At 33.0% G+C, this 14,271-nt stretch overlaps 1 protein-coding gene across 1 annotated transcript in view; it reads right to left on the bottom strand.

Moving 5' to 3' along the window:
* The window catches only part of LOC114329062 (rutC family protein UK114), a 36,378-nt gene extending 30,068 nt beyond the window's left edge, over positions 1–6,310 (bottom strand). Inside the window, exon 1 of the mRNA XM_028278075.2 lies at positions 6,151–6,310. Within this exon, the coding sequence (XP_028133876.1) occupies positions 6,151–6,215 (65 nt within the window). The 5' untranslated portion in view covers positions 6,216–6,310. The remainder of the gene's footprint in view (positions 1–6,150) is intronic.
* Positions 6,311–14,271: the final 7,961 nt, after the last annotated feature.

The following is a 14,271-nucleotide window of genomic DNA, read 5'->3' as shown; positions in this document are numbered from 1 at the left end:
AAACAGGAGAATAGGACTAACATGAGCAGGTTACAGAAAACTGAGGAACGAAAGTCTTTAGATCACATATTGCCATCTGCTTGAAAAGTCTTTCATCAGTATGTACTTCCGGTTCTAACGTATGTAACAGAAACAGATATAGTCCAGAGAAATAAGATTTTTCTCGTGACACATCCCCGTCCAGGCCGAAACTAAATTTTTTAAGTAGTTTGGACATATGTATTGATAACCTACAATATGTTTTCTGCAGCCGATTTTGATAATGTACATAGTTATAAACAAATGAAGATCAAAAAACGGTAAATTTTCGCTTTTTTCGTCTATTACTAAAAAGTAAAGCATTCTAAACAAATTTGAGAATAAGAAACTCATACATCATAATATAAAAAGCTTCAATATGGCGTTCGCTGAATATGTCTATCCTTATTTGTTGCTTAGAAAATTGCAAAAGAAGTCATAAATTTTGATATTATTATAATGTTCATAACTTATGTAAAAATTAAGTTAGAACCTTCGTATGACACGGAATGCTGAGACTTCTTGTGCTTAAATTATATTTTAAATTTCAAAGTAATTGGCCAAATAGTTTAAAACGTATTTAATTTGTTTATCCCAAATTCATTTTGTTTTGCAACACTATAAGTCAGGGGTGGCCAAACTGTGGCTCGCGAGCCACATGTGGCTCTTTGAAGGATTATTTGTGGCTCTCAATAAATGTCCCTGAATTACTTTTAATACTTGTTTCAAAATGTGGCAACAAATATAAAAAGTTAAGCGTAACATCAGGACTTGGCCAAGGAGACCCCTTATCACTGTTGCTATTCAGTTTGGCCTTAGAATATCTAATAAGTAAAATATCATCTGAGCGGACAGGAGGATTTGCGAATCGAGAATCAAAACTATTGTTGGCCTTTGCTGATGATATAGGTGCAGTCGATCATTCTACAAGAGACGTGAGAGAGGTTTTTTCACAACTCGAGGAAGAAACAGGTAGTCTATAGTCTGTGCCTTCGAATAAATGAAGAGAACACGAAATACATGCTAGTAACCAAAAATCTAAGATCAAGAGGTAGGCAGAACATAACTATTAATGACCACAACTTCGAAGTAGTAAAAGAGTTTAAATATCTAGGAACGGTAATCACAGATGACAATCATATTACAAAAAGAGGTCTTAGCAAGGATAGCTGCGTGGAATAGCTCATTATACTCCCTATCATCATTACTAAGATCTAAGCTGCTAACAAAACAATCTAAATTAAGACTATACAGCTAATTATTCGCCCAATTGTTAAATATGGAAGTGAAACTTGGACTCTACATCAGTGGGAAATAAATCTTCTTCAGATGCAAAACTCTCTGTTTCTTGCAAAATATATCAGATATTCATTGTCATTAATTACTGTCCATTGCCTTATGTTTCGGAGCCAGGGCATTTTCTTGCGTCCCATTTCTCTCTTGCCTTAAGTTGGATTAACTGGTATTTTTCATTTCGCATGGTGTGACCTTGATACACAGTTTTCCTTTTTTTATGGTTTCGAAAAGTTGGCGTTCTTGGTTGATTCTTTTAAGGACATCTACATTTGTGACTTTCGCTGTCCATGGTATCTTTTGGGTATGGCGATAAAGCCACATTTCGAAAGCTTCTAATCTGTTTATATCCTTCGTCTTGAGTGTTCAGCCCTCTACGCCATATAGCAGCACCGACCATACGTAGCACTTAGTAAACCTTAGTCTCAGTTGAAGATCGAACTCTGAACAGGTCAGTACCTTCCTGATGAGACCTTTTACTTCCCTGTCCGATGCTCAGTCTTCAAAAAGCCACGTTCCCGGGTATTTCAATTTGCTCACTTTTTTAATGGACTTGGTATTCAGTTTTACGATGGAGTTTTAAGGTGCATCCATGTTTCTGGAAATAATCATGAATATGGTCTTTTTGGTATTAATCTCTAATCCCATTCTCTTACTGTGTTCTCCTATTATAGTGACAAGTTGTTGAAGATCGGCTATGTTGTCACAAATTAAATAAATAAGCTACTGGGAAATAATAATAGCTGCTGGTATTTGAAAGCAAAGTCCTCGGAACGATATTTGGTCCTCAAAGAGATGAATTGACAGGAAAATGATCTGAGTGATACTGAAAACATCGTCAGACATACAAAAGCTAAGATAAGATGGGCAGGCCATGTGGTAGATCAGAGCAAGACAGAGTGTTAAAGACTGTGTTTTTTGAGAGGCGACAGAAGATTAATAGGCCACCACAGAAAAAAATGGAAGGATGATGAAGAATCGAAGTATCCTGAATTAGTAAAGGCTGCTTGTAGAATGATTTGCATATTTGAAACATCGATGTGAACCATTTTATTTCACTTTAAAATTCGTGGACTCCAAACGGTAATAGAAAAATTTAATACCTTTTATACACTTTTTAGATAATTGTTTAATTGCGGCTCGCGAAAAATTTCAAATTTTGAAAAATGGCTCGGACTATCAAGGAGCTTGGCCACCCCTGCTATAAGTCAGAAAATTATGAGGTTACAGTAATACTTCGGACAGGTTATGAAAGAACATTTATACTATTAAGTTAATTAAAAAAAAATGACAAAAAGTAATTTTAAACCGTGTAAAATTATTTTGCAAAAACATGTCGATGTTTTGCTTAATTAAAAACAATTAGAATAAATTTTTAACCGTTACCCGTAGAAAAATTATTTTTTCATATTTAGAATGACTGAATTTTTATAGACATTTAGAAAGAAAAACAATTGTCCTAGGACAATTAGGGACGAAGTTAGCCCCCCTTTTTTAATTCACATGTTCTTGCAAAATAATTTTGCAATATTTACAATTATTTTTTGTGACTTTTTTTAATTAAATTAATAGTATATCTCTTCTTCTTTCATAAACTATCCAAAGTATTACTGTAACTTCATCATTTTCTGACTTATAGTGTTGCAAAAAAAATTAATTTGGGATAAACAAATTAAATAACTTTTAAACTTTTTGACCAATTGCTTTAAAATTTAGGGTGTGATTTAAGCACCAGAATTATCAGCATTCCGTGCAATAAGAAGGTTCTAAGTTAATTTTTACATACGTTATGAATATTAATAAAAACTCAAAATTTATGATTTATTTTGCAATTTTCTAAGCAACCAATAAGGATAGCATATTCAGCGAACGCCATATTGAAGTTTTTTACACTATTTATGAGTTTCTTAATCACAAATTTGTGTAAAATACTTAACTTTTTGGTAACAGACGAAAAAAGCGAAAATTTACCGTTTTTTATCTTCATTTGTTTATAACTATGTATATCATCAAAATCGGCTGCAGGAAACATAATAGATTATTATTACAGACGTCCATACTACTCAAAAAATTTGCTTTTGGCCTGAATGGGGTTTTGTCACCAACAGGATATTCTATTTCCTTATTTCTCTGAACTAATACCTAATTTCTCAAAAATAGAATTAGGCGAAAAACTGGTGTGACGGGCGCAGTTAAAAGAATGACAACGCTAAAATGAAACTGGGCAGGCCATGTTGCCAGAGTCAGAGATGTAGGATGGACTAAGAAAATTTTGGAATGGAAACCTAGACACGATGCTTATCGTAATAGAGGATGTTCTCCAACAAGATCAAGCACATCCAGCAAAACTGATAATAATGATAAAGCTACATAAATAAAAAATAATAATAAAATTTGAAACAGATTAACAAAAAACGACAAAATAAATTAAATGACAGAAAAATTAACGACAAAAATAAAACAGTAACAAAAACATCTAAATTTAAACCGATCTAAATACATCTACAAAAAAAGTAAAAAGAAATAGAAAATAATTAAATATGGGAACAAAAGACTAAAAGAAAAATCTTGAAGAACAATATCTTAGATGCATATAGAAACAAGAAAATAAATGATTATGAGTACAAACGATTTGTCAATATATTTTAGAAAAACGGGAACAGTGAATGAGTAAGAGAATATACAGTGCACTGGAATAAGTGTTATCCCCCTCCCCCTTCCCCACTCATTAATTTATTTATTTTTAGCACATAATCAAAACGCTCGAACAGGTCGATTTTTAAAATAATCATAGTATATTATAGCATTAATGTTTCGAACTTTACGCAGTAATAACTTTGATTTTTGTAAATGGGAAAGTACATCATGTGACACCTCATTTAAAAGATTTTGAAATACTGATTACAAAAATGTATAATATTTTAATTCTTTTTGAGAGCGTAGGTGGAACATGTCGGTCGAACTCTTTTTAAATGCATTTTTTTTTCGAATCCTGAGAAAGCTGATAAGTATTTTTGATATATGATATATTACAATACTATCGAGGGTCTAAAGTCCCTGAGCACTTCTGTAATGGTTATTTTAATAAGTCACAGGGGTAAAAAAAGAGAAAATTTAATCTAATTTTTTAATTTTAAATATGTCATTCTAAAAAAACTTTTTGTTTATTCTAAGGGACTATCAGCCCTCCGTAATAATGTAATCTTTTATTCTGCATCTAAATTTTTCAAAAATACTTATTACTTAGTTTTCTCAGGATTCGAAAAAAATAAATGCGTTTAAACAGAATTCGACCGAAATTTTGCACCTATCCTCTCAAATAGGCTTAAAGTATTATACATTTTTGCAATTAGTATTTCAAAAGCTATTAAATGAGGTGTCACATGATGAAGAGGGATCGCGTAAATTCCGAAACATTGATGCTATAATATACTATGATTATTTTAAAAATCGACCTGTCCGTTATTATGCGTTTTGCTTATGTACTAAAAATAAATAAGGTAATTAGAGATTGCAATTGCTGGATTCAGCATCCAGCAATCCAGCTGGATCCAGCGCTTTTTTTACATGCCAGCAGCGCGGATCCGCAAACCTGCCAAATTCGAAATAAGTTACTTAATGTCTTCATTAGCCTCTTTATTCAAAGCCGTGAGTCGGCAACTTGCCATTCTATCGCGCTGGCAGTAGCTCAATATGCTGGAAAGTTTCTATAGCTTAAAAGATTGCATCGACAAACCGTTGATATACATTGATTCTGCGATAAAATTCTCTGGTGGCGAGTGGTCAATAATCAATGCGTTAATCGCCACTTTTAACCGGCTGTAGAAGCTCTTTGCAAAATAGACTTTGGCAACGGCCGACATAACCATGAAATTTGTCTTAGACAAACTAAATAGCCAGGACTCTAGCCTTTAATGATGATCTATCGGAAGCGCTACGCAACAGAATCATGGAACGGCGCCTCTATGAGATTACAGGTACCTACATTAGTGTATTTACAAAATAAAAAAAAGTATGACGAAGGACATGCAAGAGATAATGGAAGAAGATGGGCTAACTAATCCGGAGCCCGTGAATTTTACTTTGGAAGAAGAACTTGAGATTAAATTGAAACGAGAAAGACAAAACATTTATAGCCAAAAAAACTAGTTCTCAAAAAGATTACGAAAAGATTTTGGAAAAGAGAATGGCGGTTTATGAGATCTAAGGAGTGAAAGTCGATCGTTTGTCAATGGTCTATGACTATTTGATGACCTTAAAACCGACCATCACATAGACCGGAAGGGCTTTCTCCGCAACCGGCTGTATGTGCAGTTCTGTGTGAAGTAGGTAAGGCCTATGTTTTTAAGGTATCACTTTAAAAAAACTAAATAATTAATGTTTCTGTTGTTTAGAAATTTAGCATACAGACAAAAAAATCATTAAAATCGTATTTTAATTTTGATTCCACATTTTGCTGGATACGCGCTGCATCCAGCTGGATTCAGGCCAATCTTGCAAAAATCCAGCTGGATTGAAAATGCTGCTGGATTGCAATCCCTAAAGGTAATAAGGGGGTAACACTTATTCCAGCGCGCTGTATGAATAATAGAAAGGATACGATACTGGGCAAAGTGTATTAAGACAGTGCAAAAGAGAATAAAAGTCATTAAAATAGAATATAAGGATAAACAGAAAACATGTTAAATTCTCATACTTCTAAGTTAAAAATTGTTGATGATGATATTAGTGATCACATTGTTAATCATATCACCAAAGAATAAAAAAATTACAGTCAAGATGAACATTTCTAACTGAATGTAAAGCATATTTTAAATGACATTAATAAAATAAAATTACCTTAAAAATGGCATAGGAGCTGGAGCTTCTGGAGATTCAATTATTTTAATTTCTAAGTTGGCCATTGTGATTCTAATGATGTTCAAGCACTGGAAAATTTTTCAATATATGACAAATATCTCTCAGAAAGCCTTTATATACCAATGTATCACTAGATATTACAAATATATTTGTATGATACACTTAGAAGTATGTATTTGTTTGTTGTATGTAATGGCTAATCGAAATTACTCGTTTGGGGTATTTAAAGCATGTTTAAGATAAGTCAGTCTACTTCAAAAGTTCCGCTTCTTGGGTTGTGTACTTACAGTATTATCGTATTTTTTAAGTCTTTAAATTTACAGTGCTTTTTAATAAACTTGTTTATGATATCTACTCTATCTCATATTATGTATAAGTTTTTAGTTTGTGAAAACTGTCATTATAGATAGCAGTGCGTGATGGATTTAAAGTGTGCGTGAAGTAACAATGTATTTTCTACAACCACTATTCAAAATGCACTTTTTTCTACGGCCGTGCTAAAACAACCACTTTCACGGACGCATTTCGTTTCCGAAAGTTGCACTTTTCCGCACGGAGTGCGGGAAAGTAGAATACCTTGTAATATGGCATTATAATATATTATAATACGTGCAATGAACTAAAATTTAGATATTATTTACTAATTTATTTCAAATTTATCTTATTTTGTTCATGTTTTAATGAAATTAACGCGATAATTCGTTGAAATAGAATTATTTTGACATAATAATAAAACGTCAAATCAGTAGACAATAACAATGGTTTTGAATCGTCGTCATTGGAACCAATATCGTCGTCATGGTAACCAATTATATTGAAAGTTTGGTTTTGGCAGCTTTGTCAAAGAATTAATTTGTGTATTTCACTCCTAAATAAAAATTGATATAACTCTATTTGTCGTGGCTTTTTTCCAAACATACGGCCCTAGAAAAAATATTGTTCCTAACTCATGCGGAAACTGTCTTCCCCGCACTCGACTGCTTGCCCGAACTCCGCTATCGCGTCGTTCGGGTCAACGGCAGTCTCTGTGACTGTAAAAGTGACGTTTCTGTGCCGGAAAGTTATATATTCTGTTTAAATATGTGGTTAAAATGTAGACAAATATAACCTGTAAGACCATTATTATACTTAATTATCGAATAGAAATTAAATGCTGGATGTTACAACTGTTTTATTTTACAATTTTATTCTTAATAAATATTTTATAATTATCAATTAACCAATAAGGATTTAGCAACCGCAGCAAGATACGTCGGGTGAAGTAGGTTTGGTGGAAATCCGTGACTGCATAAATATAACGTCAAATGTGACAATATTTTGTAATAATTATTTAAAATAGTTTAAATTCAAACAAATTAAGGTAGTGCATTAAGTTTTTAACTGATTTATGTGTAATTTGATTAGGTATAAGGAATTTAAATTGATTAGTATTAATTAAACACAGTTTAAAATTAATAATTTATTGTTATAATTAATCTTCGATTGGAAATTGTGTTTTTTAGTTTTAGCAAAATATGTGGTTGTAGAAAAAGTATAGTGTGTAACACGTACAGAAAGGTAATTTCTCACTCGTTTTAATTGCGGCACTCGCCAAACTCGTGAGAAATTAGTACCTTTCTGCACTTGTTACACAATATACTATTAAATGGGATTTACTTTTTCGCACTGTTTTTTGGCACACTTTCATATAAGCAAATATCCTTAACTTTCGCGTTGTCACGTTGATGACATGTGAGCAATAAATTACAACAAAAGTTTTGACAGTTTTATGGTTTGAAAGAAGTTAGAATTTTTAAATGTCAAAGTTCTAAAAATTGTAGAATAGAAATGAATTCCAGTGACGAAGAGTTACAGTTTTTTTATTTGTTTATCGTAGATACAATATTGTATGAAACTGTGCGTGAAGTACTTTTTGAGAACTAATGCGATGTATAGCACTCGCTCCGTTTTCGCTCGTGCTATAAACATCGCGTGCGTTCGCAAACAGCATACTTCACGAACTGTTTCATAATTAACTATTATGATTAATAAAGAATATAATTTAGTTCAAAGTAAGGCTTAACCATAATAAACCACTTGGCCTTATTTTTGTTAACTTTCAAAAAGCATTTGACGAAGTAGAAACAGCCGCTATCTTAAAAGCGCTATCAGAACGCAGAATAGACCACAGGTATACAAATATTATTGGAAATATATATAAAAAGACGACAACAACTGTAAACTTTCAGTGTATGACTGAGAAGATAAAAATTCACAAAGGGGTGCGGCAGGGACATGTTGCAAGAATGAAAGAGAAAAAATTACTTGAGTGGAGACCACGTGCAGACAAACGAAGCCGATGAAGACCCCCAACGCGATGGACCAACCACCTCAAAAGAATTGTGACCAATTGGATACCAGAGGCGCAGAACACAAGAAGATGAAAATATCTGAAGGAGGCCTATGTTCAACAATGGAAAAATCAGGACTGATTGGTGATGATTATGATATAGGCTTAAATATTAGTTTAATAAAAAATAATATTTTGTAATCCTTCTATCCTCCTTAAGGTGTAAGGCAGAGTATCTCATTGGTAATACAGATGATCCAAAATAGCGACCTGCATAGTGAAATCGAACATATTGAAAGAGAACTGCGAAAATGGGACAGAAGAGGCTGTACCTAGAATCAATATTATGTCAGAGCAATATTTTTAACCTTAACAATTTCCTATTCGCTTCCACTTTTACTTAGACTATTAGACAAGGCGAAAACGGCGGGTTCGAAGGGAAAAATATTCCCATGAGATTTTTTTGCATAATCACATTCGTGAGACATCCCAGAATAAGGTTCAAGAAGTCGCCCATGTGAAAAGTGGGCCAATTATTTTTAACAATTTTTTTTAATCAAATTGCAAGAATCAATATTTTTGGCCTGAACAATTTTTTCTTTAATTTTTTGGACCATTCTGGACAAAAAAGGTCTCTTATAATTTTTCTCTAAAGTTGATCGTTTTCGACTTATAGGTAATTTAAAATTGAAAAAAACGAAAAATGGCGATTTTCAAGGCTTAATAACTCGGTTAAAAGTTATTATGAAAGTCAATATATGACTAAATCAAAGTTTAAAGCCCCCCCTACAAGATCCTGAAGAAATTTTTCTCATTATTTTATTACTAAGCTGTTATTTTTAAGTAATAATAATAAGCGCCATGCACGTGTGCAGGGCTGTAAATGCTGAGTGCGAGAGAGAAGCCATTCCAGCAGTCCAATTGTGCATCTTACTCGCACTCACATTTACAGCAGCGTTAATACCATCTAACCACTCATTATTATTAATTAAAAATAACAGCTTAGTAGTAAATTAATGACACATACTTGTTCAGGATCATGTAGCGGCGACTTTAAACTTTGATTTAGTCACTTCCTGACTTTCAAAATAATAATTTTTGACCGAGTTATTAAGTCTTAAAAATGGCCATTTTCGCGTTTTTCAAATTTTAACTTGCTTATAACTCGAAAAAGATCAACTTTAGAGAAAAATTATGAGAGACCTTTTTTGTCCAGAATGATCCAAAAAATCTAAAAAAAAAATTAGTCCGGGCCAAAAATATTGATTTTTGCAATTTGATTAAAAAAAATTGTTAAAAAAAAATTGGCCCACTTTTCTCGTGGGCGACTTCTTGAACGTTATTCTGGGATGTGTCACGAATGTGATTATGCAAAAATATCTCATGGGAATATTTTTCCCAACGAACCCGCCGTTTCCGCCTTGTCTATATGTATTGTGACGTGCCACACATCGCTCATTTTACTTTATAGCGCAGGGTCTATATAGTCTCCTGGTTAGAATGCTGAAAAGCATTGAAGCATTTGAAATGTGAACTCCATGAAGACTCTCACGAGTGTTATCGACAGTACATTCCACGAATGAAGTAATTTTAAGAACCACTGGATATGAACGAGAACTATTTAACATCTTTAAGAAAAAAACTTCCTATTGGCCTCATATGTTTCGAATCTGTCAAGAAAACAAGTTAAGCTATATTACGTGCACTTGTGAGGTAACTCACTGCCTTTGGGAACTATGACGTTCTTGGCATTAGTGTAAGGCTAAAATAAAATAAAAAAAAAAGATACAGGATATTGTCCAAAGTTAGATCAACATATTTTGGCAATATACCTGTAGGTAATTTACTGATTAAAGACCAATACATCAAACACTATAGACTAGGTACCTTTTCGCGGTGTGCAAGTACTTGGAGGGGATACGAGAAACGATCGTGCGCGAATAGCGGAGCAGTCTTGCAACTTTTTTAAATAATTCATATTGTCAATTGAAATTGTCAAATTACTACTGTCTAACTACTGTCATTGAAGAAGAAAAATTATATGTCGCTCACAATGTTGATACGCAATTATTAAAGTGAATTTAATTAATTGTATTTTGCTTGCAGTACTGCATTTTAATAACTAATTTTATTTACTACATACAATTGTTTACCTTTTAATAACATAACCTAAATCTTACTCTTTCTTCTTATATTTTTTTGGGCTACGGCCTTGACAGTTATTATCCAGCAACCAGCACAAACATGATTGGCCAATATAATTAAAAGTGCAAAAAGTGTTGCCGAGCTATGAAACTAGGTGTCGCTTTTCCGAACTTGCACGGTCCCAATATATTAAGAGCACAGCCACAAATATTTTACGTCTATCCCTACTTTTTCTTTCTTTACAAGGTAAATTATATATATATATATATATATATATATATATATATATATATATATATATATACAAGCTATACGCTCCCGAGGAAGCTGAAGCTGTTTTCACTTGAAGATCCTTTTTGTGGGGATCATCCCATTCTGAGTTTGGTTTTACAGTTGCTGGTGTGACTTCGCTGTTTCCACTACCTTTCTCCATTCTTCTCTTTCTCTGATTTTCCTTCCTATATTTCTAATTTCCATACTTCTTAAGTCTTCTTCCACTTGTTGACTCCATCTGAGTTTAGGCCTGCCTCTGGTTCTTGTACCTGGTGGTATCCATTCGGTTATAACTCTTAACGGATTGTTCTTCTCTCTTCTCATTAACAAGGTAAATTAGGTATAGTAAAATTCTCACTGGTATGGATATGTATTGTATGTGTATGGATATGGTACACTACTTGACAATGACATTGTCACCATTAACTTGGATAACTGTTACGTGTATAATCGCTAAATTATTAATTCAGTTAATTAATATGATTTTTCTACTGACTACGTGTTCAATAATTATATTAATTTATATAGTTACTATGAAATCAAAACTAATACTTAATCGAAAAACATATTTTGTTACTATGGAACATAGGCGTAACCAGGAGGGGGGTTTTGGGGGTTATAACCGCCCCCCCCATTGCGATGGACTTTGAGCTCTATGCGCTTAACAACATACCCCTCAGAGACCTTCCAGTAGTTGTAACCCCCCTCCCTTTCGAGTAGTTATAACCCCCCCTCCCTTTCGAGTAATTATAACCCCCCTTAGGATCGTCCTGGTTACGCCTATGCTATGGAACGCTTAGATTAAATGTTGAACATCTTTAACAACAAAATAATTGGATCGCAAAATATATCCTGGTGAATTATCTGCTGTTGATCTTCCATAATTAATAAAAAATAAATAACTTTTTATTAATTTCACGTCTTAAATCAATTATTAATCAAATACACTATCAATATTATTTATTAAACAGCTCAAAATATTTCTAAAGCCGTGTCAAATATCTAAAATTGTCACTGTCTTGTCAGAACATTATGTTCGACTGAGTGCGTTGTAGGACAAAGATAGCGAATGTTCGATTTGGAAAATATTACCACGGACATGGTGTTCATTTTTTTCGAATCCTGAAAAAACTAATAAATATTTTTGAAAAATTTAAACGCAGAATAAAAGACTAAATTATTACCGAGGGCCGAAAGTCCCTTAGAATAAATAAAAAGTTTCGTTTGAATGAGATATTTAAGATTAAAAATCAGACTAAATTTTCCCTTAGTTTTTCACGCCTGTAACTAAGGCTACGGCTCCACGGGCGAGAAATTGACGCTAGCAGTAGCAATAAAATGAACTTAAGGTTCCGCGGAACGGAATGGGAATAGCCGAACTGTACCGACTACAGGACTTGTGCGTAGTCGGTTCAGTTCGGCTATTCCCATTCCGTTCCGCGGAACATTAAGTTCATTTTACTGCTACTGCTAGCGTTAATTTCTCGCCCGTGGAGCCGTAGCCTTAGTAAAATAAACATTATAGAAGTTTTCAGGGACTTTTGGCTCTCGGTAATACCGTAATCTTTCACTCTGCGTTTAAATTTTTCAAAAATACTTATTAGTTTTCTTAGGATTCGAAAAAAATGAATCCCGTTTATATTCTTGTTATTGCTTTTTTTTGTATAATAAACGTTACTTACAAGGAATTACTTTTAATATTATTTTGTACAAACTTCTAATTAATAATATTTTCTTATTCGACTCAAAAAATACTATAAATTTTACCAGAATTTGTACTTTAAAATCGTAGTTTCGAAAGCGGTAGTCCGAAAGTCGGACTACGGACGTCATCAATTGCGACGTTGCATTGACGTTCTGCATTTAAATTTTCCAAAAATACTTATTAGTTTTCTCAGGATTCGAAAAAAATGAATCCCATTTAAATAACATTGGAGCCGAAAATGTGTACCGATCCCCTTAACTTTTAATTATTTTTTTTTTAATTAAAAAAAGATACGTACAGCCGTGTTCGAACTCGGGACCTCTCGATCTGCAGTCTAATACTCTATCACTGAGCCACCACCTATCAATCTTTAACGTACTTTAAAATGGAATTTAAATGTCGTTGCATTACTCACATTTTGTGAATACTAAAATAGTTTGAAATTAAAAAAATCGATTTATCCATATAATAGCAGTTAAATATTGCATTGTTAACTAGTTCTGAGGTATTCTGTAAATTTCAGGTGCATAGGTAGCATAGAACTATTTTTAAAATGGATTACAAAATTTGCGGATATAGTGACATAGTTACAAAGACCACAGAAGTCAAGTATAATACACTGCGCGTCATACAAAACGGGCACCCTAAAAAATGGGTCATGTTTGATGTCGTGTATCTCCTTAACCTGTTGTCCGATTTAAGTGATTTCTTGAATATCTTATAGCCTTGTTCTTTGTCAATATCATTGTAATAATATTTTTGCTAAACAGGTAAATTTTCATTGTATACCGGGTGTACGAATCAAACGGTGTTTTTTTCTCAAAGTTCGCAACACCATGTGGAATATTCTAGCCTTTATAAAATACAGAATGAAATCCTTACTATAGCCTCAGGATTTCTGAACATTCTTTTTTTTTATTCATTCTCTTATGTTGGATAATACAAAAGTTATGTACTTTAACAACTAGTCATGTTCTTCATCAGTATAGGTTGTTTGTAAATAAGTGCGACAAACTTTAAGGAGCAATTCTGGATGAAAAAATAATGACCGATTGCTTTATAAACTTATGTCCGCAAATTCTTCGTTTACGAGATACGAGATGTTGAATTTTTTTTACAAACTGACGATTTATTTTATTGCCCTAAAACCTGTTGAGATATGCAAATGAAATTTGGTAGGTTTTAAGAGATAGTCATTGCGAATTTTTTGACTTGCAATCAAGAATTTTATATTCACTATTGGCGTGCATATGGGTAATATGACCGATCATATTACCAGTATGCACGCCAATGGTGAATATCAAATTCTTAATTGTATGTCAAAAAATGTGCAATAACTACGTCTTAAAACCCACCAAATTTCATTTGCATATCTCAACTGGTTTTAAAGCAATAAATAAATCGTCAGTTTGTAAGAAAAAATTCAACATCGCGTATCTCGCAAACGAATCATTTGCGGACATACGATTATAAAGCAAACTGTCATTATTTTTTAATGCATAATTACCCCTTAAAGTTTGTCGCACTTGTTTAGAAACACCCTGTACTGAAAAAGAACATGGGTAATTGTTAAAGTACCTAACTTTTGTATTATCCAACATAAGCGAATGAATCAAAAAACAAAATGTTGAGAAAACCTGTGGCTATA

Source organism: Diabrotica virgifera, chromosome 7, assembly GCF_917563875.1.
Source record: "Diabrotica virgifera virgifera chromosome 7, PGI_DIABVI_V3a".
Taxonomy (NCBI): domain Eukaryota; kingdom Metazoa; phylum Arthropoda; class Insecta; order Coleoptera; family Chrysomelidae; genus Diabrotica; species Diabrotica virgifera.
This window is presented reverse-complemented; position numbering and strand designations above follow the sequence as displayed.